Raw genomic sequence first — 26,857 nt, 5'->3', positions numbered from 1 at the left:
ACTGAAGGATTTGATGGAAAATCCAATTACAGTGCAACATTTATAATACATATAGTCACAATACTGAAAGTGAAAGAGGTAGGGTATGGAAATTATAGTATCTATAAAATTAAGTAAAAGCAAAGGGTAGCAAGAAATGCAGGGGGAAAAAAGCTTTTCCCTAAGAATTGGGGGGGGGGGGGAATACCATTTATGAGGGAAAAAAAACTTATGAAATTCTTCTAAATTCATGATCTGATAAATATTTGACTGATGTTATTATAATTAACTAATTAAGCAAAATTAACCAAAAATCATCTCACAAATTCTTTCAATTAGTTGCACAGAATATCATGCATTTAAAAGTGACAAATTCCTCAAAACACTATAAAAACTCTTCTTTTTAAAAAATTTCTGGGGTGCAGCTAGGTGGCACAGTGGGTAGTACACCAGCCCTGGAGTCAGGAGGACCTTAGTTCAAATCCATTCTCAGACATTGTGTGACCTTGGGCAAGTCACTCAACTCCATTGCCTTAAATAAATTTTTTAAAAATCCTAAGAATTTCCACTGTTGATCTAATTGAAATTCCAGGGTATGTGGCAGAAGTTAATGGAAAGAAAAATGTTAGAAAGAAAGAAGTTAGTGGACCAAAACCTTCTTAATGACAAAATGAATTTTTTTTCTAATGGAAATAAAATGAAAATATGCCCACTTGTTGTGTTGTAGTATCCATTTTAGATATATCATTCACTGGGACAGCTAGGTGGCGCAATGGATAGAGCACAGGCCCTGGAGTCAGGAGGACCTGAGTTCAAATTCCACCTTAGACACTTTATAATTACCTAGCTGTGTGATCTTGGGCAAGTCACTTAACCCCATTGCCTTGCAAAAACAAAAACAAACAAAAAGAAATACAATTATTATAAAAGGTTCAGCCAACATAATTTTTTTATTAAATGCTTCCATAAGGTTTCTTCAGCAGCATTACTATTTACCAAATATATATAGTGACAGTGTGCCAGTGATTTAAAAAACCAAGTAACAAGAGTGGTTCTTTACATACAGATAATGAAATCAAGAGAAATAGAGGGTGTATAATTTAGAAATTGGAAAAGAATGAGATATTATCAATCAACAGATATCAGACACGTATGTACTCAAACAATTCTGGGAATAAAAAAGATACAAACAAAACATTCTTTGCCCTCAAGGAGCTTACAGTCTAGCTGGGGATGAAAACATGTACATATATAGATAAATGCAAAATACACAAGATAATTTGTGGAAAGGAAGATGCTAATAGCTAGGAAGAACCGGAAAACTTCATAAAGGTAGGACCCTGACTTGACCTTGAAGGAAACTTAGGGAATCTGAGAGGTTGGGAAAAAGGGGTGAATTCCAGTACAAAAGCACAGAACCAGAAGTATTGTGTAGGGGAAACAATAATATCTGTTTGGCCAGACCATATTGTGCAAGAGGGGGGATATAGAATAAGGCTGGTAAATTAGGTTAGAGGCAAGAATTCTTGAAATCCAGTTGTGTATTTAAAATATTTAACTTGTTTGCTTCAGTTTCCTCAAGTGTAAATGGGGATAACAACAGAACCTATCTCTCAGGGTTGTTACAAGGATCAAGTGATAATATTTGTAATGTACTTAGCACAGTATCAGACATATAGCAAACAACATATAAATGTTAGCTGTTATTGTTATTACTATTAAAGTATTATAACAGGTCATGTGGTATAGTATATAGAATGCTGAATTTGGAGTCTGAGGGTCTTTTAATGCCAAGTTCCTTATTTGATCCTAGACACAAGAGGGAACCACACAAGTTTATTGACCAAGGTAGTGACATGCTGAGACCTATACCTCAGGGAAAAACCCCTTGATAGATGTGTGAAAAATGGACTAGAATGAGGAGAGAGTTGAGATACAATAATTGACATGTTATAGCAGCTAGGTGGCACAGTGGACAGAGCACAGAGCATGCAGTAAGGAAGATCTGAGTTTAAATTTGACCTCAGACATTATTAACCAGCTGTGTGTTCCTGAGTAAGTCAGTTCACCCCATTTGTTTCAGTTTCCTCCTCTGTTAAATGAAGGAGAGAAGGAAATGGCAAAGCACCTCAGTATCTTTGCCAAGAGAATCCCAAATGAAGTCACAAGAAGCAATTGAAAAATGACAATACAAACAGCATTAAATCTTTAACTGTTAATACAAGTTTGTCTGTATATGAATTTCCCTACATTAGTTGCTTAAACTAGGTTCAAGATCCTAGTTACTTTCTTAGGAAAACGCTTTACATCTCTGGGTCTCCCTTTCCAAACAGCAAAATCAAAGTTGGGTCCCTTCCAGTTCTAAATCTATGATCCTATCAGCTCCTAGCCCTTGCTCTTGGCAAGTTGATTTTGAAGAATGGATGTTGACCCTAACATCATAGATTTAAAACTGTACAGAACCTTAATCATCCAATACAGTTCTTATCTTAATAAATGAGGTAACAGAGGGCCAGACTCAGGGATTTGCCCAGAATCAGACAGTTCATCAAGAGAGCTAGAGATGGAGCCCACATCCTCCGTCTCCATACCCACCGTTGTCCCCATTGTCGCACTCTGCCTCAAGTCAGGAAGACCCGCAAAGGTACTCTGGGATGCGAAGTGACCCTGGGCCAAGACCCTGAACTTGGCAGCTTCATGTTTCATGTTCCCACCCACAGTAGAGTACACGGCGCCGACGGCACCTGGCAGTGAATAGAACGCATCTTGTGGTGTTTCAAGCTTTGTGTAAAGCAAGTATGGACTAGAAGTATGAACATACGTGTGTGTGCGCGCACACACACACACACACACTATCCACACGCTCCTCTGGGCCACCGAGGGGCCGTGGGATGTGCCTTCGCCTCTGATTCTGCTGGTCCGGGCTGAGCCCGGCTAAGGGTTAACTCCATCCGGCCTCGTCCGAGGCTGGGGCGCGGGGAGACGGACCTTGACCCCTCGGGAGGCAGATACTTCACACCCCGGTCCACTCAGCAGCCCCTGCTGAACAACCAACATGCACAAACGGGGCTCTTCCTCCTGAGTGTCCCAGCCAGAGCCGCGAGATGCAAGCAGCAGCCCGGCGGCCGCTCGGCAACCAGAAAGTGCGCGTGTGTACAGAGGCGTGAGACTACAAGTCCCACAATGCCGAGCGAGACACTCCCTCTCGAGACCCGCAAAAATCCGACACCAATTACATCCAAGCAGAAGGTAGACACTTCAGAGAGGGAATTAAAAAAACATTGCCATGACTTCCTTAACGAAAAAAGTACTCAGCACAGAAAAGGCGCCACAAGCCATCGGCCCCTACAGGTAAAAATAATAACAATGCATTCACCTATAATAATGATGCATTTGCTCATAAATAATAATGCATTAGCTTAGGAATAATAATGCTCTAATTTACAACGCGCTAAGGCTTAGGTCAAGTGTAAGCCTTCAATCAGGCTGATGAAGTGAATCCCTGAGAATGTGGACTGCACTGGAATGTAAAATCAATACGCTTTTTGATTTTTAGGAAGCCATTCCTGCATCAGTTCTAGGTAGTATGGTTAGTTCTACAACGGAAGCTAACAGCTTCTGCATGAGTGCGGACAAGAAAACATTTACATTATTTAATTTTTAAAAAATGCAAGTCATTTTTATTATCTTCAAATTGCTTCTTGTCTTTGATTTTTTTTGTGCCTCTGGAATTTGTATCTTCAGAAGCAACAAAATGGCAACAAGTTACTCTCAAATAAAGTCTGGGTTGGGACTCCTTTCTTATGACCTTTTAGCACAGTTTGTTGCATATGAGGGCTGCTTAATAAATGCTGATAGGGTTGGTTTGGATAACCTCTTCCCCATTTTACAGAGAATGATTTTCTTCTGCAATGAAGTAGTTTAAAAGTCGTAAGCAAAATTACTGGCAGTTAAGTGAAGTTAGTTATTGTAGCTGTATCCAAGTTTTTGAAGATTAAGGAAATATCCAAATAGTGGAATAACCAGAAAAAAGTGGAAATCCCTTGTATCAAACAATCATAATGTGCAACTTAACTCTGCCATTGATTCTAGAGTTGACAAATGTAGAAAAGAAAATGTGACCATTGATGTAGAGTACTTAAAGACAGAGAGCATGGGTCTTGAATCAGAAGACTTGATCGCTGGCACTGATACTAATTAACACTGTGATTAGGCAAGTTTCTTAATTGCCTTAAATCTTGATTTGCTCATCTTTAAATATGGACAATGATTATAATGATCATTATCATTATTTCTATGAATGATATTTTGTTGTTACTGTTGGAGTCATGGTTTATATTGCTTTCTTTGATAGGCTCACTTCATTGTACCACAGGCAGTATTTTAAAAATATTTTGTGAATATCATTATTATACCCTGCTCTTCTTCTGGCTTACCACCTGTTTCAAGAACAAAAAAAAAAATATCCTTTTTTTTTTACAGTATATTCATTTCCCATTATATTCCCCATCCACCACCACCTAGAAAGTCAAAAAATGTAGTTCATTATAACAAACAAAAATAAAAACTAAATAACACATAATCTAGCTGGGTCTGTATATTTAGTGTTCTACATTCAAAGCCCCTTACCTTTGGATGAAAGGGAAGCACCTTCTCTTATCAACATTGTTACCAAGCTTGTCCATTATAATTACAAAGCATTCCATCTCCATTTCTTTGCACTGTAGCTACTGTTCTATTTATACTATTGAAATTATGTATACAATTTTTCTAGATTCATATATTTTATTGTATCATAATTTGTTTAACCATTCCCCAACCAATAGATATCTACTTTGCCCCCTTCATACTGAAGAATACAAATATTCTGATGAATCTGTGAGCTCATTAATTTGAAGTTTCCTTCAAAATGGTACAGGTGCAAGCCTGAATGTTCTCCCAAAAGCCCTCTAAAGTAGGTTCACCCAATTTCCTTGAGACTTTTCTCCAAAAACTCAAAGGTAGCAGTGGAGCAACCCGTCCATCTATCATCCCTTGTAATAATGAGGTCTTTTGGGCATCCAAATCATTGTTGTTAATATGTTACAACTTATTTAAATCCACCATATGTTTCTCCATTGCTTTTTGGGTTACTATAAATTTTGATTCTTTGTAAATTTTGCTGTTCTATGACCTATATAAAAATAATAATAACTATCTCAGAATTACTGTGAAGTGCCTTAAAGCAATGTTATCAGACTGAAATGGAAATGGGGGCCTCTAAACTATACAAAAAGATCCCTGCAAGATCTATATTGATTTAGAAAATTGCATATTAACATTATTTCTGGTCTATTTTATATATGTGTGTGTGTGTGTATATACACACACACACACACATATATATATGGATATATGTATTTGGGTTTTTTACAAGCCAGTGAGGTTAAGTGACTTGCCTAAAGTCACATAGCTAGGTAATTATTAAGTGTCTGAGACTGGATCTTCCTGACTCTAGGGTCAGTGCTCTATCCACTGGGCCACCTAGCTGCCCCCTAGTCTATTATATTTTATTCATTTTGTTAAACATTTCTCAATTACATTTTAATTTGGTTTGACTTTAATCAGAAAGATTGTGAGCAATGTTTATCTGTGCAATAAGTGATTAAGCTAGATAAATAGAACTATTATCATATTACATATACCTCTTATTTCTAGTTAGAAATCACAAGGAAACTGATGAAATCACAATCTGGTTAGAAAAATAAATCTCACTGGATATGTTACCCAAATGTGACTGACCATTGCCAAGGTTAGGGGTCAGTGCCAGTTAGGAGAAAATATGTTAGCTTTTCCTATTGTAAACACATTTTCTATATACTCAGCACTTCTGTCCAAAAGTTATTGCCAGGCTGGACATTGAACTGAGCCCTCTTCTTTCCAAGCCATTTACCTCATCTCTCTGCCAGGGACAATATCCCTGAGTCCCTTTCCAAACTGGCTGCACTGGGGAAGAAAGTACAGGAGACATCCATTATTCATTTGTGCATTCATCCACATACAACCAAGCTAGCTTATCAGGGACTGACTGCTCCTCAGAGTTGTTCCAGCACTGCTGATAACCTAGTTAGATGATTGATTTTAACCTTCTTAATATTATGATTTGATGGTATTTATAGTCAGCATTTGAAGTCATGCTGATGAAGTTCAAAACAAGAAGAATCTAAATTCAGTTGAACTTTTATACTTAGTAATGAAATTCATCTGGGTTGTACAGTGAGTAGAGTTCTGGGTCTGGAGTCTGGAAAACCTGAATTCAAAAGTGGCCTCAAAAACTTACTAGTCATGTGACCCTAGGCAAGTCACTTAATACTGTTTGACTCAGTTTCTTCATCTGTAAAACGACTGAAGAAGGAAATAGTAAAATTTGAAACTGATTATTGATGAATGATTGAATAGTAAGAATGTTCATTAATCACTGTATTTAATATCTATGGATCAGTGTGGGCCTTAGTAGTAGAGTTTGTAAGAGCTTAGTTACGCAAATCTTAATGACTACAAACTGGTCCTGTCTCTTGAGAGAGACAAAGAATATGCATGGTGGATAAGACAACCTGATCAGCAGATATTTTGCCTACCACTAGGTCTCTGATATTTTTTTGATTTTTGAGAGGATGTTGCTCAACTCTGTTGCTATGGACTTTAAAGACCTCTCTTGCCAGTTGATATGTTATTTAGCCCACCCTTAAGCTTTCTTATTGACCAATCACAGTCTTAGTTTAGTTTCATCACTTGAACCTCTGTAACCATCAAACTATATAAAAGCTGCTCTGGTTATAAGGTGTGTCTCTGGTTTCTAAGGGGTCATTGACCTCAGTTATTGGCATCTGCTAGCCTTGCTAATAAATAGATTATGTTCAGACCTCTGTGCCTCAGATTCTCTTCATACGAAATTTTTAGCTTGCAAAACCTCTCCAATATCTTTACCAAGAAAACCCAGAATAGTATCACTTAGAATTGGGCACAACATCAACAATGAAATGAAGAGACTTCTTTTTATTAATTAACCAGTTAGCACTGTGTTATAAGTGCTGTGGGACTGGTCTTTCTATGTGCTTCCTCTTCTAAGTAGCCATGCTTTGCAACTAAGTGGTGGTGCAATGGATAGAGCACCTAATCAGCAGGACTTGAGTTCAAATTTGACCTTAAACCCTTGACACTAGCTGTGTGTCCCTGGGCAAGTCACTTACCCTAATTACCTAACCAAAAAAGAAAAAAAGAAAAAGAAAGAAAAGAAATGGTAAAAATTGTAATATATTTCATTGTTTGTTTTGGGTTTTTTTAAGTATTTCAACAAATATTTATTAAACACTGTGCACAGCATACATTCTTTCATAAATTCATTTGAACCTTTTTTAAATAAATTATTGCTTTCTTTTGTTGTGGTAGCACTTCCATTTCCTGATAGATCTCTCTTGTATCCCTTACTTAGATCTAGATCCTTTACTTGTAAGGAAGATTAAAAAATAATGAAAAAAGTTTAGCATAACCAACACAACAACAGTCTGACAATATATGTAATGTTTTATACCAACCAAAATAAAAACAGATCCTAGAGAGCTATGTATTGACATTGAAAGCCACAAATCAATATTATCTAAGTTATATTGTATTTTTGTTTATTTTATTAAACATTTTCCAATTACATTTTGATCTGGTAGAGGTAGCTCTGGGCCATATTTGACACCTATATTCTATATCATAGTTCTTCTATTTCTACATAGGAAGATGGAGGAAGCTGCATTTTCTCCTTTCTTCTCTGGACCAAGCTTGACATTCAATTCCATGGTTTTCAGTTTTGTTCTTAATCACTTAAAAATATGTAATTATAAATAGGAAATTTGGAATAGAACCAGGAGAGGTCAGTGAAATCTAGAAAGGTTAAATTTATTGGAAAAATTAGATGCAGCTGTGTATAATAGTGGCATTTTAATTGGGGAGTGGGAAGAAATTTTTAATTAACACTTTTGAAAATAATTCTGGTGTAGTATATTTTAAATTCATGGGCAATAATGGCAACATTTCTTGTTTCCAAAGGGGGAAAATTAAATTGAACTAGAATCTGAGGTATTTTAGATAGCCTGAGACAACTGGCAAATGGATGAATTAAATGATGTGTGAATATAATGGAATATTATTTCACTGCAGAAAAGGATGAGAGGTGATTTCATAGAATCCTGAGTAGTGTAAACTGATGCATAGTAAAATAAGCAAAATCACCAGAATTTAAAGAAATTACCAACAATGCAGAAAACTTTCAAACTAAAGAATGCAACTAAACAAGAACTAAGGCTTCAGAAGATCTGACCTTGAGGAAATTATATTCAGGCAAAAGGGATGGATACAAGATGGAAAAAGTAGTCAATGATTTTTAGACATGCTTAGTCTGGATTAATTTTGATTGTTTTACAACTCCACCCCACCCAAGTCCTTTTTTTCATTTAGAAATAGAAAGGGCAAAGAGAAACTTATTTCAAAAATGTAATAATCATAATAATACTTTCTACAAGGCTATTGTAACATTTAAATTCAAAAATTCAACTAGGAACTTGGAGAGCAGCTTTGAATTTCAGGTACAGAATTATAGATAGCGGTATGGGAAATGTTTTATGTGTGGAAAGCATTTGGTGTTTAAACTTAGCAATAAATAAAACTTTGTCTTGCAAAAAAAATGTAATTAAAGTGAATCCTCACATAAAGATGGAATCTCTCTGTGCATAGATTCTCCACACTGACTTATCATTATCTTCCACATTTCTCCAAATTTTAGTCAAGGTTTACTGATCGACCGGACCCTGTATGTCTCTGGTCAGGTTGGTAGAGATCCCAGAAGTGGAAAACTTGTGTCAGGAGGGCTGGTGGAAGAATTTAAACAGGTAAGAAATCATTTCCTGCTGCCCAGTTGGAAAGCCTTCTCTGCCTGCTTAATATGAAATGTGTTGTCAGATGCAATTATATTGAGCAGCGCTGTGAACAACTGATATGATTAAGTGTAACAGGTTATAGGTAATTTCCCTTTTAAATATATCTTAAGAGATCCTGAAAGAATCTACCGTCCTTTGGTTTTAATACATACCTTAGTAGTGACTCGAAGGTCCTACTGGAACCATACAACTTTTATAAGATTTGAGCAATTAAAGGTGCATGGCTTTATAGGATAATGGCTAGAGAGTTATCCATCTTGGGTCAGGAAGACTTGGTTTCTAAATCTCTGCCTCTGGCCTTTGGCATCCTTGGAAAGCTCCATTACTCCAAACATTTATACAAAGATGGATTCAGTATCTCAAGTTTTCTGCCTGCTCAGGCAGTGACTCATGCCTGCAACAACATGTTTTGTTTGTTTCTTTTTTGTCTTAGAATTTAGTGAATCTGTTACTGTACGTCCTTTTAGAGAACAAAAGTTTTATCTTTGTCTCCAAGCCGCTGCCCCCTTCCAGGAAATGGACCTGATAATGCATTGTAGGGGGCAGCAGGAGAGGAAGGGCAAAGATAAACTCTGGCTGAACTCGACACTGTTCTGACTCTCAAATTGCCACTGACCCTTCAAGTAATATCAAAATCAGCATACTATCCCTTCAAATAGTCAGTACCTCAGAAGATTGGAGGGGTTTACTGCTTAATATAATCCTCAAGTTTTCTTTTTTTGGGGGGTGGAGGGGCAATGGGATTAAGTGACTTGCCCAAGATCACAAAGCTAAGTAAATAAGAAGTGTCTGAGGTCCGTTTTGAACTCAGGTCTCCCTGACTCCAGGGCTAGTACCCTCAAGTTTTCACCTCCTTCCAAAAACCTTTGTGCTCTCAAAAGTTATGGGTGTTTTTTCTCTCTTCAAACTATCATACATATATGTGTAAGTATACATATATATATAACATATATGTGTATATAACATATATATACATACACATGCACATAAACATATACATATATGTGTATGTGTGTTATTTTGTTCTGTTCCTAAGTCAAGGAGATTTTTTTCTTTTTTTGATCTCTAACTCATAACAGCACCTTTTACATAGTAAGCACTATGTAAAATGCCTGTTAATTTTTAATAATAGTTGAATTTTCCAAAGCATTCTAAATAAATTTTCTCCCTAGAACCTCACAACTCTATAAATTAAATCCTACATATATTATTAATCCCATTTTTACAGATAGGTAAATGAAAACTCAGAAAGGTCATAGGATCATAAATTTTGAACTGTAAGGAATTTAGAGAGCATCAAGTCCAACCTCTTTCATTTTAAAAATCAGGAAACTGAGATTCAGAGAAATTAATTATCTTGCCCAAGGGTACACAACCAATAAGTGTCTGAGGCAGGATTTTAACCCAAGCCTGCTGTTCAGTCATTTCAGTCATCTCTGACTCTTTGTGACCCCCCTCCCCCATTTGGGATTGCCTTGAGAGACATCCTGGAGTGGTTTGCCCTTTTCTTCTACAACTCATTTTTACAGATGAGGAAAATGAGTTAAACGGGGTTTCATGACTTGACCAAGGTCACACAGTTAGTAAGTGTCTGAGGCCAGATTTGAACTCAGAAAGGTAAATCTTTCTGAGTACTGTACTCTGAGTCTTCCTGAATCCAAATCCAGTGCTTTTAGTTACTAAAGTTCACACAGCTAGACATATGAGGCAGATTTAGAACCCAGATCCTTTCTGAGTCCAAGGCAGTACCTTTTCCACATTATAAGGCCTCTTCATGGGTGATACATTTTCCCTAAAGGGAAAGTACACTTCTTTTCAACTACTTCACAGGTTTGCATTAAGAAGCACTTTGTAAACTCTAATTCACTATATGAAAGTAAGCTGTTATTATTCACCCTCCTCACAGAAGCTGTCACCTGTTTCATTACTGGACTCCGCAGATGAAGAATAGACTTTTTTAAGCTGTATAGTCCTCTTGAGAAAATCTTGCTACCAGTAAAACAACTTGGATGACTAGTCAGGTTCACTGTAATCATTCACTCACCAAGTGTTTATTAAACACCTAATATGTACTTTCTGGAGACATAAAGAAAGGCAAAGACAAATAATATGCCTGTCCTCAAGAAGCCCACTATCTACTGGGAGAGTTAAAAATGCAAATAGCTAGATACATATAAGATAGAGTCACAATAGACAGAAAATTGTCTGAGGAGAAGGGATTAGAGGATTTGAGGATTAGAGGGTCTTTTGATTCTAAGAAGAAAAATGTTAAATGAATGTAGTAAAATTGCAGTATTTTCCTTCAATGGACAGCAAACTATTTATAGAATTTAAAGCAGAAATGAACCTTAGAGATCATCCATTTCAGGGTATCTTAATCTTTTTTTGGTGTCCTAGATTCCCTTCTCCAAATAATGTTCTTTAAAATAATAATTTTAAGATAATATTTTTAAATAATTGAATGCAAAGTTTTCAAAGTCAAAATGCAAAAATTTCAGTTAAAAATGAGGGAAAGTAGTTTGGACTCTTTCTGTTACAGAAAGTAGTGTGGAGTTCTTTCTACTATAACACAGTCAGAGAATCTCAGAGTTGGAAGGTCATCTGGTCCAACCCACACCTAAACAATAATTCCATAATTAGACCAGTCAGCCTTTGTTTCTAGACCTCCAGTGAGCTTTTTATTCCTGAAGCAAACCATTCCATTTTCAGAGCTCTGAAGTGACAGAAAGTTTTTTCTCTTATTGCCCAAATCTGTTTCTCTGCTACCTCTGCCCTTTGCTGCTGGTTCTACCTTCTTTCCTCAAGTTGGATATCTCTCTCTTGTATTAGCATTTCAAATATTGGACAAACAAGAACAAAAAGTCTCCCATTATCAGGCAAAGGATCTCTACTTTCACCTCTCTTTCACCTCCTCTTGAAAATCATAAAAGCAGACTGTAAGCTTTTACTGAGTCAGCTCCTCTAGAAATTTCATTAGAGTTCTTCCAAGTTGATGAATCTCTCTAAAAATGTTGCTGTCAGCTAATCAGCCCCTCCCCCTATTCTCTACCAGAAGAATGTGAAGGAGTTGGTTGAAGACTTTGCTAAATTTTAGGTCAGTTCTCACTTCAATATTCAGCTGATCCACAAAAGTTTGAGTTCTACTGAATCTTTGCTGATTAGTTGCATGCTGACTAAGTGTCAGTGAACAGCAGACATATTCTTTATGTCCCCTAAAGGAAACCCAGATTTTTTGGAGGGAAAGGGGAGAACTCTCCTAGAATTCTGCATCACTTGCAACAGAACATATTAAAACACCAATGAGCCTAGGAATAAGAAAAGAACCTGATGGAAAACTTCTACACAAATGATAGGGTTGGGGTAGTGTGGGACATGCTATTATATGTGGGTGGTTAGGTTTGTACATTTCTTTCCTTTCTGCTATTTGTTATTAGAGGAGTAATACTCAATGAATTCCACAAATTCTGTATTATTGCTAAAGTCATTACTTTTCTTTGGCCCTGAGTATAAGTACAAAGTATTTGTACAAGTAAGATGAACTTAAGATTCCAAAGCAGGGGAACAAAGATGTGATTAGATAAGGACAATGACTAGAATATAGTTCTGGAAAGATATACTTGATTCAGAAGAAACGAGATATAAAAGAGTGATGCCTCTAAAATGTATACTATATATTCATATATGTATATATGCATATTATATAGATTATATAGCATTTTATATTAAAATGACATATTCATATAAGCAAATGTAAGTACTAGAATGAAAGTTGATGGAAAGTTCTAGAGTGAAAATCTCTGTTGAGGCAGAAATATAATAGATAGTATAAACCAACTGGAAAATAGAAAGAAGAGGCTAGTGAGGAAATAGATCCTATATCTTATATGAAAGCATGATAGTAGTAAAAGGGACTCTTCACTTATCCAAATGTCTGCTGAAAATCTGTCTTTGGCAACAGCAGGGCAACAATTTCTTGATTTTCCTTAATTATAATTTTGCCCTTCAAAAAAGGTAGTTAAGCTAGTGAAGGAAACTGTTTTTCCTTCCTTTGAGTTGATCGTTACCAACAAAAATAAACTGGTTATGGAGTGAAAATAATGGAAAATTTGGGGAAAGTTATCCTTTCATTTTAAAGGTAAATGGAAATAGGATAAGAAAATGGCATAGAGTCTGACATGCAATGCTAAAATAGTTTAAATTCTAATATGATAAATATTGATAGACATAATCTACATAAGCAAAAGTTGTTTCAAAGGAGAGGTTCTTAATAAATCTAAAGAGTATAAAGAGGTCCTGAGAGGCAAAAGTTTGAAAAACTTTTGAAAAAATAAAGTCCCTAAGCCTTTCTTCTGGAAGAAGAAGAGACAAGAGGAGTCAACAAGTACAATCAGAAGTATTTGATGGGACTAAATGAATTAAGTAATCAAAGTCAAGTTGGAAAAAAAGTCTATAGTGGAGTGACCTAGGTCTCTGTGCTTGTCCCTGTGCCATTAAAGTTATTATCAGTAACTTGGATAAAAGGATGGCATGTTACTGAGTTGTCAAATGACTGAGAGAAATAGCTAATTTGTCACCTTAAAAGAATGAGATAAAAAAAACCAAGACAATGATTCATTAAGCTAAGTGATAACAAAATAAGAGCAAAAACAGGTCCTGTTCTGAGGGAACTCAAAGTTTAATTACAACATGCAAACAACTATGTTCAAGCAAGATATATACAGGCTAAATTGGAAGTAATCCTAGAGGGAAGACAGCAAAATCAAAGAGGACTGGGAAAGGCTTCTTGCAGGATTTTAGCTTAAACTTAAAGAAAGACAGAGAAGGAGAGAACTCTGTTGCACCAGAAAGAGTGTGGAGTGAGGAGCACCAGCCTCAGAGCAGCCCTGTGGCGAGAACCTACAGCAGGAATCTGGGGAAACCAGCCTGCACCTCCAGATCACAGCACACAGATGGTAAGGGGGTCAGAGGAGACTGCAGAAATCTCTCTGCTCTCCCTGGGGTAGGACTCTGCTGTTTGCCCACACTCAGATCCATGTTGCAGTTTGACCTTCCATAAAAAGATAGCAAGGACCCTCCTCACAGCTCCAGGGCAGAGGGGAGTGCCTATGGTCATAAAATATCAAAGCACAGACCAGAGAACATAATAAGACCTTGGAGGAAGAAAGATCCCAGTGGGGTGTCCCAAAAAAACCCCCAAAGCATGTGTCCTAGTAATACTCAAAAGCTCAGGAAGCACCCCAAAACCAGGCAAATGCTCAAGAAATGAGTAAACAGAGAAAAAAAGAGGAACACCATTGAGAAATTATTTGTCTATAATCCCAAGAAGGATCAAAATACTCAATCTGGAGATGAGGAAGTACAAGCTTCTGCATCTAAAGACTGCAAGAAAAATGAAAGTTGGGCTGAAGCTATGACAGAGTTCAAAAAAGATTTTGAAAATCAAGTAAGGGAGATAGAAGAAAAATTGGGAAAGGAAATGAGATGCAGGAAACACATGAAAAAAAGAAGTCAGCAGCTTAGTCAAAGAGATCCAAAAATACTGATGAAAATAACATGGTAAAAACCAGCTTAGGTCAAATGGATAAAACAGTTCAAAAAGTTATTGAGGAGAAGAATGCTTTAAAAAGCAGAATTGGACAGATGAAAAGGGAGGTAAGAAAGCTCTTTGAGGAAAACAAATCCCTCAGATGTAGAATGGAGCTAAAGGAAGCTGGTGACTGTATAAGAAGTCAAGACACAATAGTTCAACATCAAAAGGATGAAAAATTAGAAGAAAATGTGAAACATCTCATTGAAAAAAAAACAACTGATTTGGAAAAAAAATTGAGGAAAGATAATTTAAAAATTATTGGGATACCTGAAAGTTGTGATCAGGAAAAGAGCCTTGACATCATTTTTAAAGAAATCCTTACAGGAAAATTGCCCTGTTATCCTAGAAACAGAGGGCAAAATAGAAATTGAGAGAATCCATCGATTTCCCCAGAAAGAGATTCAAAAAAAAAAAACCAACCCCCAGGAATTTTATAGCCAACTTACAAAACTCCCAAGTCAAGGAGAAAATATTATAAGCAGCTAGAAGGATACAATTCAAATATCATGGAGCTGCAGTCAAGATCACATAGGACTTAGCAGCAACCACATTAAGGGCTCGTATGGCTTAGAATATAATGTTCTGGAAAGCAAAAGATCTTGGAATGCCACTAAGAATGAACTACCCAGCAAAACTGAACATCCTCTTCCAGGGGGAAAAAATGGACTTTCAATGAACCAGGGAAATTTCAAATGTTCCTGTTGAAACAACCAGAGCTGAATAGAAAGTTTGAAAGGTGAAGCATAGAGAGCAGAGAAGGGTTAAATATGAGGAACGTAATGATGAAACTGTATGTATTCCTGCATGGAAAAATGACACTGATAAATTCATATGAAATTTCTCATTTAATAGAACAGGTAGAAGGAGCTTATATAGACGAACCACAGGAGAGAGCTGAATTTGAAGTTATAATATATTGTAAAGATGGAGTCAATGACTAAAAGGGAAATGCAAGAGGTGCAATAGGCTAAGATATTTCATATAAAATATATATAGATATAGATATCCATATATATATATATATATTTACAATGAGTTTTTCAATGATATGGAAGGGGGGGAAGGTGAGGGGGAATGAGGGAGCCTTGCTGGGTTGCTGAGTCTCAGGGGTAGTATGTGGGTTCAGGGCTTCTTGGCCCCAGGGCCAGTGATCAGTCTGCTGTGTCACTCAGCTACCCTACAACACATTTTAAAAGAGGGACAGAGGGGTGGCTAGGTGGCATAGTGGATAAAGCACTGGCCCTGGAGTCAGGAGTACCTGGGTTCAAATCCGGTCTCAGACACTTAATAATTACCTAGCTGTGTGGCCTTGGGCAAGCCACTTAACCCCTTGCAAAAACCTAAAAATAAAGAGGGACAGAGTGAAAGTAGAGAGAAAATATAATATATAGTAGTAGGGAGGAATGGATAGAGGGAATTACCACCAGCAACGGCAAAAGTGGAAAAATACATAAGTAACTTTTATGATGTACTTATAAAGAATGGGATCCACCCGAGATAGAGCTGATGGTATAAGAACACTGAAACCATTTTTCTCTTTCCTATACTTTATTTCTCATGATGGTCTATTTTTTTTTTGCAGGGGAGGGGGTATTATGTTTACTTTTAAACAAGAATATTTTAGTGACATATAAAAAAATCACTTATACAAAAATATTCATAGCAGCTCTGTTCGTAGTGGCAAAGAATTGGAAATTAAGTAAATGTCCTTCATTTGGGGAATGGCTTAACAAAATGTGGTATATGCATGTGATAGAACACTATTGTTCTATTAGAAGCCAGAAAGGATGGGAATTCAGGGAAGCCCAGAAAGATGTGCATGAACTGATGCTGAGCAAGATGAGGAGAACCAGAGGAACATTGTACACCCTAGCAGCAACATGGGGGTGATGACCAACCTTGATGTACTTGCTCATTCTATTAGTGCAACAATCAGACAAATATTCCTGTTGAAACAACCAGAGCTGAACAGAAAGTTTAACCTTCAAATACAGGATTCAGGTGAAGCATAGTGAGTGGATGAGAAGGGTAAATTATGAGGGACTTAATGATGATGAAACTGTATGTATTCCTGCATGGAAAAATGATACTAATAATATTCATATGAAACTTTTCATTTAATAGAGCAGGTAGAAGGAGCTTTTATAGATGAGGCACAGGAGAGAGCTGAAATTAAAGGTATAATATATTATAAAAATGGAGTCAATGGGTGAAAGGGAAATGTACTGGGAGTAAGAGAAAGAGGTGGAATAGGCTAAGATATTTCATCTAAAAGATATTTCATGTAATTTTTACAATGGTATGGAAGGGGGGAGGTGAGGGGGAGTGAGGGAACCTTCATTCTCATCAGAAATGGCTCAGAGAGGAAATAGCAGACACACTCAATAGGGTACAGACATCTAGAAGAAAAAAGGAGAGAAGGGGGACAGGGGGAAGAGGGGCATGTGGGTCATAGAAGAGAAGGTAGATCATAGGAAAGAATAGTAAGATATAATATATTTTCTTTTTTACTTTTTGCAAGGTGCTGGGATTGGGTGGCCTGTCTGGGAACATAGGGCTGGGTGGTTGCTGGGTCTCTGAGAGGGTAGGTGGGCTTGGGGCCTCTTAGCCCCAGGACTGGTGCTCTGTCTGCTACACCACTCAGCTGTCCCACAGTACATTTTTGAAGAGGGACAGAGTTAAAGGACAGAGTGAAAATATAATAGATGGTAGTGGGGAGGAATGGATGGAGGGAATTACAATCAGTAACAGCGACTGTGGAAAAATATGGAAATAACTTCTATGATGGACTTATGATAAAGAACATGATCCACCAGAGACAGAGCTGATGGTATCAGAACACAGACTGAAACACATTTTTTATCTTTCTTTTACTTTATTTCTCATGAGGTTTTACATTTTTGTTGGGGAGGGGGTATTATGTTTACTCCTAAACAAGAATATTTTAGTAATGTGTATATAAAAAAAAATAAAATCTTACTAAAAAAAGAAAAAAGAAAGAACATCTGTATCTTCAATCTCCTCAATCTATAAAATTGAACAATGTGGAACATTTATATTGAAATGGAAACAAAAATCATCAATGCCTCCAGCTTTGTGCTTTATACCAACAGGCTCTTGTAAATGTGGGAGAAATTCTCAAGGCTGGAGGCTGTGACTTCAGTAATGGTGAGTGATTTTATTTCAAATATTTTCTTATAAACTGGAATTTGTCTGAAAGTAGGAAAGGGTTTTTAGTGGGTGAACATCATTACTCCTCAGATTTGTTCAAAATATGATGGACCTAGGGGATCCCATCAAATTCTAATGAGATTGTGCTCATGTCTTTAGTGGTAAAGAGTACTGTTCTACTGGCTGATATAAATGACTTCAATCTTTTTAATGAGGTCTACAAGCAATGTAAGTTTTTATTTTTCATTTGTTTACTTTTTCTCATCTACTTTCCTAAGAAATGGATTACAGTACTGGAGATTCCTTAATCCTCAACTTTCTCTGGAAATCTTAGTGATCTTCCACTTTTAAATTGATCTGAGCTTAATATTATTAATTAAAATTATAATTAATTATTTAAAAATCATTAATTCTGTGGTCTTAACCATTTTCCTCCTTGCTTTTAATTTCTAAGAGTTTTTCTCTTTATACACCTGACTCCAGACCTGTGGACTTAATGAAAATAATTCTAAATAAAAGTTAAATTACAAGAATATGTTGATCAAAAGATAAGAAATCAGTATCAGAATAATGCCAGTTTAGAGAAGATTTAGATGAATTTTCATTATAGTTTCAAAGAATTGTGTATAAAAATAATCAAAGATAAAAACATGAAACCTTCTATTTATACATATTAATGTAACCTCCAAATGTACTTGTATACACATTCCTTGGCTTCTGAGGTCCTTGTTGTCTTGCTTACTCTATGTGAAATATTTAATCCTGTTCATCGGAGTTTTTTTTCATGCAGAATTATTTTACTTCTAGTTTTCAAAGGTAGTTTTCCAGCCAGAGCTGCTTACCAAGTTGCTGCTTTGCCTCTTGTGAGTAACAACCCTAATTTTTTCCATCAAAATTGTTTTTGGATTGATTTTAATTCAGTAAGGTTTGGGGACTCTATTTGGGTGGGGAGATGTATGCACATGAGTGTGCCTCTGTGTGTGTATGAATGTGTGTATATGTGTGTGTTTTTCTTGATACTTTGAGCTTTTGAAATTCAATCATATAAACTCTTAGTCCAAGGTAGCCTTCCAAAATTTGACCTCATTTTCACACACTGATACTCCACCTTTTGGTGGAGACTCGGAGGTAGCAAGTTAAAGATAACCAGCATGACCACATTTTTTCTTTACTGGATTAAAACTCAGTGTAGTCCTGAATCTGCCATTATATAAAACCTTAGACCATTATTTAAACTCTCTGAGCCTTTTTTCATCATTTGAAGAAGGAAGAGACTATCTCAAATTGATGATCCTCAATAAGAACGGTATATTGTTTCATGCATGTAACTCCAGAAAATGAGATGTATAATCTATTCTAATGCCCTTACTTTGTAATGTAGCAGATGACCTACAAAGAGACCAACAAATTAGAATATAAAATATTCATACTTTCTTTAAATTTGGCTTGTTCCTCTAATTTGTTCTTACTTTAGTGAATCTAAGTACCCATACACTACCCCCACATAGGTATATTCAAATTCTCTCATGATCCAAGGTATGACTCTAGCTCTTGAGTCCCCCCAATTCAATGTGTTTTGATCTATACAACCAGTCACAGTAATAATCCTTTTAAGTTTTAAACATAACTATTTACTTAATAAGTAAAAGAAATAAGATTTTGAATGCTAATATATTAAAGCAAATAGACAAAATATATCATGATACACATATAAACCTAGATCATAGTCTCCCTCAACATACTCAGTTATTCAGGGCATGAACTTATGGGAACTTGACATAGAAACACATGAGGGAAGAACAGCCATGTGTTTAGGGTAACTCCCAACTCCAGTCTGCAGGCTTCCATGATTTTTTTCCCCCATTCTGGAACATTTACACCATCCACCAACTGATTTCTCTACTGGCTGCTTGTATGTTGATCCTCATTGGCTGGGAAAATAGTATTCTCTACTCAAAGATAGCCTGTATCAGATTTTCAATGAACTATTGCCCTTTAAAGAGTATTTAGACTGGCAATTCTGTTTAAGTTAAGCTTATGATATCTGGCTATCTCTGTGTTATGTGGATAAGCCAGTTCAGTTATTTACTCATCAGGATGCTGGAATTTCCAGTGAGAACAGAACTCACAGCATCAAAGTTAATAAAGTTCAGTCATTCTTTAAGTTAACTCATCATCAGGCTCATCACAGCAACTGCAAAAGCCCCTCTGTTTTTCCTTTTCAAGTCAGAGATGGAGGCAGAGAGCAAGAAGCTCTCATGAAAAGCTTTACCTATCCCAAATTTAAGAGGCACTAAAGAGCAATTTTTGTCACTGGAAGAACTAAGCTGATGACACCTGTTCTTTCTCTGACCAATCAGGAATCTCTCACTTTTTACTTCAACTCACTTTTTACTTCAACAAGTCACAACCCCCCAAATTTCTGTTATCAAATGGGCAGTCTATTTTCAATCAAAGTTTATAGAATTTCTCACTTTCTTAGTTTTACCCTTGTTAGTTATAAAGCATGTCCATGCATATTGACAGCTGCTTTGCAGCTCCCTAAAGTTCCCTACAACATAGTCATTTTGGTACCTTTGAAACTGTTTTCTTTAAATTCACATATTTCCAGTTTTTTCCCTTTTTTCTACCTTTTTTTATTTTTATACAAGTAATTTTTATATATTACTAAAATATTCTTGTTTAAGAGTAAACATAATACCCCTCCCCCTTTCTCATGAGAAATAAAGTAAAAGAAAGAGAAAAAAAAATGTGCTTCAGTCTGTGTTCTGACACCACCAGCTCTGTCTTGGGTGGATCACATTCTTTATGATAAGTCCATCACAAAAGTTACTTCCATATTTTTCCACTGTTGCCATTACTGATCACAACTCCCTCCATCCATACCTCTCCACTACAATATACTATATTTTCTCTCTCCTTTCACTTTGTCCCTCTTCTAAAATATGCTATAGGGTAGCTGAGTGGTGCAGCAGATTGATCACTGGCCCTGGGGTCAAGAGGACCCAAGCCCACATTGAGATCAGCAACCACCCAGCCCTGTGGTCCCAGACAGGTCACCCAATCCCAGCCCTTGCAAGAAGTAAAAAAGAAAATGTGTTATATCTGACTATTCTCTCCTATGATCTACCCTCTCCTCTATCACCCACATCCCCCCATCCCTTCCCTTTTTACCCCTTCTCTCCTTTTTATTCTAAATGTCTATACCTATTGAGTGTGTGTGCTGTTTCCTCTCTGAGCCATTTCTGATGAGAGTGAAGGCTCCCTCATTCCCCCTCGCCTTCCCCCTTTCCATATCATTGCAAAAGCTTATTGTAAGTATATATATATATATATATATATATATATATATATATATATATATATAATATTTTATGTGAAATATCTTAGCCTATTGCACCTCTCCTTTCTCTTGCTCCCAGTGTATTTCTCTTTTAGTCATTGACTCCATCTTTACAATATATTATAACTTCAAATTCAGCTCTCTCCTGTGGTTCATCTATATAAGCTCCTTCTACCTGCTCTATTAAATGAGAAGTTTCGTATGAGTATTTTCAGTGTCATTTTTTCCATGCAGGAATACATACAGTTCATCATCATTAAGTCCCTCATATTTTACCCTTTTCCTCTACTCTCTATGCTTCACCTGAGTCCTGTATTTGTAGGTCAAACTTTCTGTTCAGCTCTGGTTGTTTCAACAGGAACGATTGAAATTCCCCTAGTTCATTGAAAATCCATCTTTTCCCCTGGAAGAGAATGTTCAGTTTTTCTGGGTACTTGATTCTTAGTTGCATTCCAGTCTCTTTTGCTTTCTAGAACATTATATTCTAAGCCTTATGAGCCCTTAATGTGGTTGCTCCTAAGTCCTGTGTGATCATGACTGTAGTTCCATGATATTTGAATTGTGTCCTTCTGATTGCTTGTAATATTTTCTCTTTGACTTGAAGTTCTGGAACTTGGCTATAATAATCCTGGGGGATTTTTTTGGATCTCTTTCCAGGGGAGATCAGTAGATTCTCTCAATTTCTATTTTGCCCTCTGCTTCTAGAATATCAGGGCAATTTTCTTGTAGGATTTTTTCAAAAATGATGTCAAGGCTCTTTTCCTGATCATGACTTTCAGGTATCCCAATAATTTTTAAATTATCTTTCCTCAATTTTTTTTCCAAATCAGTTGTTTTTTTCAATGAGATATTTCACATTTTCTTCTAATTTTCCATTCTTTTCATGTTGAACTATTGTGTCTTGGCTTCTCACAAAGTCAGCAGCTTCCTTTAGTTCCATTCTACATCTGAGGGATTTGTTTTCCTCAGAGAGCTCTCTTATCTCCCTTTCCATCTGTCCAATTCTGCTTTTTAAAGCATTCTTCTCCTCAATAACTTTTTGAACTGTTTTATCCATTTGACTAAGCTGGTTTTTAACATGCTATTTTCTTCAGCATTTTTGGATTTCCTTGACTAAGCTGCTGACTTCTTTTTCATATTTTTCCTGCATCTCTCTCATTTCCTTTCCCAATTTTTATTCTATCTCCCTTACTTGATTTTCAAAATCTTTTTTGAACTCTGTCATAGCCTGAGCCCAACTTTCATTTTTCTTGGAGTCTTTAGATGCAGGAACTTGTACTTCCTCATCTTCAGATTGAGTATTTTGATCCTTCTTGGGATCATAAACTATGTATTTCTCATTGGTGTTCCTCTTTTTTTCTCTGTTGACTCATTTCTTGAGCCTGTGCCTGGTTTGGGGGTGCTTCCTGAGCTTTTGAGTATTATTGGGATAGCCTCCCACAAGGATCTGTGTGTGAAGCTCTGACTGCCCTCCTGGTCTGTGAATGACCACAAGCACACCCCTCTGCCATAGGGCTGGGGTGGGGGCAGGGGGGGGCTGTTCTATGGAAGGTCTAGACTGCAATCAGGATCTGAATGTGGTCAGAGCCTCAGAGTCCTGTTCCAGGTACAAATCTCGGAAGTCTCCCCTACCTTTGGTGGGCTGAGCACTCAGAGCTCAGTTGCCTGGAGGCTCCTGATTGCTGGCTCCATGCCTGCTTCCATTTCCTGGATCTGGGCCGCTGCCACAGCTGCCACTGCACTGATCTTGCTGACTGCCACAATTACCCTGAGGGACTGGGCTTTGTGTGCTCATTCTGGCAGAGATACCCCTGCTGATACTCCAAGTTGTGCCCGGTGCTCCCTGAGGTGTAGGTCAGGAAACTGCCCCTGTTGCTGTGAGCCATGGCTCCCAGGCACCCTGAGGCTGCCTACAGGAAGCTGAAATTTCTTCACTCTGGCCAGCCGCCACTCTAACCCTGTGGAGCTGAGCCTTTCCACTATTTCCCAGGTTACCTTGGTCTAGAGAATTACCTCACTGGATATTTCTGTGGGTTCTGTCTTTTGAAAATTTAGTTAGAGTCATAATTTTAAGATTTTTGAAATATTATGGAGAGAACACTTAGGAGAGGTTCTTCTCCTGTCTCCATCTTGGCTCTACCCCATATTTCCAGTTTTAATTTTAGTTTTTCTAGTTTCCTACTTTTTTTTATGATTTAATAAAGACGAGGTCTCTCTTTGCCTTTCTGTGATATTAAACTGTTCCCACATAAGTGAGACATCACTCCACATTTGACAACTTCTGAGTCCTCCATTTTATGCTTTTTTCCCAAACTACCTAAATCCTACATGAAATCTGTTTCCTTTTTTTCCTTATTTTTGGTTTTTGCAAGGCAACAGGGTTAAATGACTTGCTCAAGATCACACAGCTTGGTAATTATTAAGTTTTTGAGGTCAAATTTGAATTCAGGACTTCCTATCTCTAGGCCAGTACTCTAACCACTGCCCCACCTAGCTATCCTGAAACCCTGTGTTTCTTAAAAGAAAATTATTTTTCTACTCTTTTTTTTTAAGTTTTTTTTTTTGCAAGGCAAATGGGGTTAAGTGGCTTGCTCAAGGCCACACGGCTGGGTAATTATTAAGTGTCTGAGCCCAGATTTGAACTCAGGTACTTCTGACTCCAGGGCCTGTGCTCTATCCACTGAGCCACCTAGTCACCCCTAGTTTTCTATTCTTAATAGGCATCAAATTGTTCATCTATAATAGCAGCATATACCTGATCTTTTGTCTTCCTTTACACAAAAATACTTACTGCCCTTTTCATCAATAACTACTCTGTAGAAAAAAGGGTCTCAAATAGAAAATATGCCTTACACTATGGACCTGGAAATTTTTACAACCCAACCCCTAGCTGCTGGTTGCTGTTTGCTCTTCCTGGCATCTGTCTTCAGATACTTCTTCACTGCAAGTACTGGGGAAGTAAAGAAAGAGGAAGAGGAAAGAGCAGAGCAAAGAAAGAGAGAGCAGGACTTCCATTTTGTTGTCAATTTAAAATTTAATGGATCTCAGTTCCTGAAGGCAAAGGATGCTGTGCCAGGGGCAAAAATAATGTTTGAAAGCAATTGGATTAATTGGTCTCTAAAGTCTCTTTTAGTTGTCAGTCTGTTCTTATGACAATGGAAGGAACAGGTGGTCCATTTGCTCCCCCAAAGTAGTCCATGAACTGGAAAGCTTGTCTCTCAACACTTGAAAGGAAATAGTCTCTATTTCATTCTTTGTTTGCTTTTATGGTTATATCATTTGCATTGGTGGCAGGGAATAGTAGAAAGAGCACCAAACTTGGAGTCAGGCAAGTCAGGTTTGGATCCTGCCTCTGATATGTGAAATTTGTATAATCAATAGCAAGTCACTCAACCTCTTCCACTCTCAGTTTCCTCATCTGTATAATGGCTCTGTTTATGAGTGTATGTGTGTGTATGTGTGTGTATATGGGTGTATGTAGTAATGACTGTTATATTTGCCTCATAGATATTGTTGTAACAATCAAATAAGATAATATATGCAAAATCTTTTGAAATTCAGAAATGTTATATAAATACCAATCTTATTCCCATCCTTGGTCTTTTTATTCCTATTCCCTGGAAATCTTTTTATACTATAACATCTTTATTCCTTTTTTTCATTGGTTATTTCTCTAGCATCTGGTTTTAAGTTGAATTTTACAATCCACTTTGTACTCTTCTTACCAAAGTACAGCATCCACTGTCTTCAGTTCATTACTACCTGCTGCCAAGTCCTTATGACATTGGAAGAGGGAGGAAAGTTATTGTGGTTTAACAGGGGTATAAAGTACCCTAAGCAAACTTTAAAAAGGGTTCTTTGCTATACCAATGTTAATCTATATCCCAAAGACATCCAAAAAAAAAGTGAAAAAGACCTATAAACTGGGGAGTGGCTAAATGAGCTGTGGTATATGATTGTAATGGAGTATTACTATGCTATAAGAAATGAGCAACAGAATGATTTCAGAAAAACCTGCAAAGACTTATTTGAACTGATGTATAGTGAAATGAACAGTCAGAAAAACATTATACACAGTAACAGAAATATCATTCAGTGAAGAATTGTTAATGACTTAACTATTATCAGCAATACAATGGTCCAAGACAATACCAAAGTACTAATGAAGAAGGCTACTATCTGCCTCCAGAGAAAGAACTGATATTGATTGAATCCTGAATCTAGGCTGAAGCATGCTTTTCACTTTCTTACTTTTTTTTTCTTTTGAGTCTTCTTGTACAAAACGACTAATATGCAAATGTTTTACCTGTTTGCACATGTACAACCTATTTCTGATTGCTTACTGTCTCAGGGAGAGAAGGAAGGAAAGAATTTGGCACTCAAAACTTTAAATAAAAATGGTTACCCATCAGAAAAACAAAGTGGGGGAGGGGAATTACTTTGGAAAAGACTATCACATGAAGTATTTTCAGGAAGATTGTTTTCATTTTTAAATAGAATTTGTTTTCTTATTTTCTCACAGGGAGCTCATATGGAAATTGAAGTGATAGCTGTGCAGGGGCCACTTACTTGTGTCTGATTATGAAGTAAAGTCTCATCTGTGCTGACAGTGGCATGTGGACTGGGGTCACCAGGGTTCTTCATCTTCTAATTTTAGTAGTTTTTGTTGAAAAACCTCATCTTTAGCCAAATGACATTTCAGTGATTAATTTTAAAAGTTGTCCCAAGTCAAGGGCAAAAAACAGAATTAAAGTCATCGCAACTTTGAATTATAAAACAGAGATCTTAACAGAAATAAGAAGTCAGTATCAAAGAAGTTTAAGGTATTATAAAGATAACAGACTGGGAAGAGATGGAGAGACTTGGAACAGTGTTTAAATAACTTTAGCCACATAATCTGCCATCTATCCCGAAGGGTAAGGAGAGTCATAGTATCACTAAGACAAAGCTTCTAAGATTTTTGGTTTTATGGACCCCCTTGGCACTCTGGTAAAACTCATGGTCCCACTTCTTTGAGTAATGATGAATGCTTACACTAGTAATTGAAGAAAATGCTAAGTTAGAGTTAGAGGTTGGTAAAAATAAAGATATAATTTCTTTCCCTACTCATTTGCACAGATATCTTGAAATCTGTCCAAGAAGCACTTGGGAGTGCCTAGGTTAAGCACCCCTGCTATAGCATAGTGGAAAGAACTCAGATTGGGATTTGGAAGAACTGTGTTTGAAAATGAGTTCTGCCATTTACTGTCCATGTAACCTTGGACAAATTGCTGAACTGTATAGTTTCCTCATCTCAAACTCACTGACTCCCAGTTTCCCTCTATAAAATGGATTTAGATGATATAGCCTTTGAGATTCCTTTAAATTCTAAATCAATGAATTATAAAATGGGGATAATAATACTTGTCATTCTTCCAGCTTAGTGTAATTATGGGGATCAAGTTATGTGACATTTACATTGCTTTGTAAGCTGAGATGTTCCTTGAATCAGATGTTATTAGAAAATAGGAAGGAAGTCAGTATCTGGACAAAAATATAGAATGGCTGCCAAAGTGAAACTTACAGAAAAGTATACACAAAGTTGTAGAATCTGTCTAAATACCACTCTGATATGTGAAATTTGTATTTCCACTTTATACCCCTATATTCTGGAATGAAGTCTGGCTATTCAGTTTAGGGATCAAAATGTGTATTCATCATATTTTCATGTCATTTATAACATATTACTTGTAGTTATATCACTTGTGGTATCCACCTCTGACTCAATGCAATGCTAAATAAAAAACAAAGAAAAGTATAAAATGTGGACAC

The 26,857-nt window shown here is 36.8% G+C and overlaps 1 protein-coding gene across 2 annotated transcripts; it reads left to right on the top strand.

The window, feature by feature from the left end:
- LOC141497708 (2-iminobutanoate/2-iminopropanoate deaminase-like) lies at window positions 1–26,848 on the top strand. Of its 2 annotated transcripts, XM_074200476.1 has the most exons (6): window positions 1–3,330; window positions 8,789–8,894; window positions 17,646–17,700; window positions 17,863–17,931; window positions 18,511–18,566; window positions 25,569–26,848. In XM_074200476.1, exons 1-6 carry the CDS (start codon window positions 3,266–3,268, stop codon window positions 25,623–25,625), a joined length of 408 nt encoding a protein of 135 aa, XP_074056577.1. In that variant the 5' UTR covers window positions 1–3,265; the 3' UTR covers window positions 25,626–26,848. The 2 variants fall into 2 exon arrangements, with proteins under 2 accessions (XP_074056577.1, XP_074056578.1); XM_074200477.1 differs by lacking the exon at window positions 8,789–8,894.
- The last annotated feature ends 9 nt before the right edge of the window (window positions 26,849–26,857 follow it).

Source organism: Macrotis lagotis, chromosome X (genome assembly GCF_037893015.1).
Source record: "Macrotis lagotis isolate mMagLag1 chromosome X, bilby.v1.9.chrom.fasta, whole genome shotgun sequence".
Taxonomy (NCBI): domain Eukaryota; kingdom Metazoa; phylum Chordata; class Mammalia; order Peramelemorphia; family Peramelidae; genus Macrotis; species Macrotis lagotis.
Note: the sequence above shows the minus strand (reverse complement) of the source record. Positions and strands in the feature narration are given on the sequence as shown.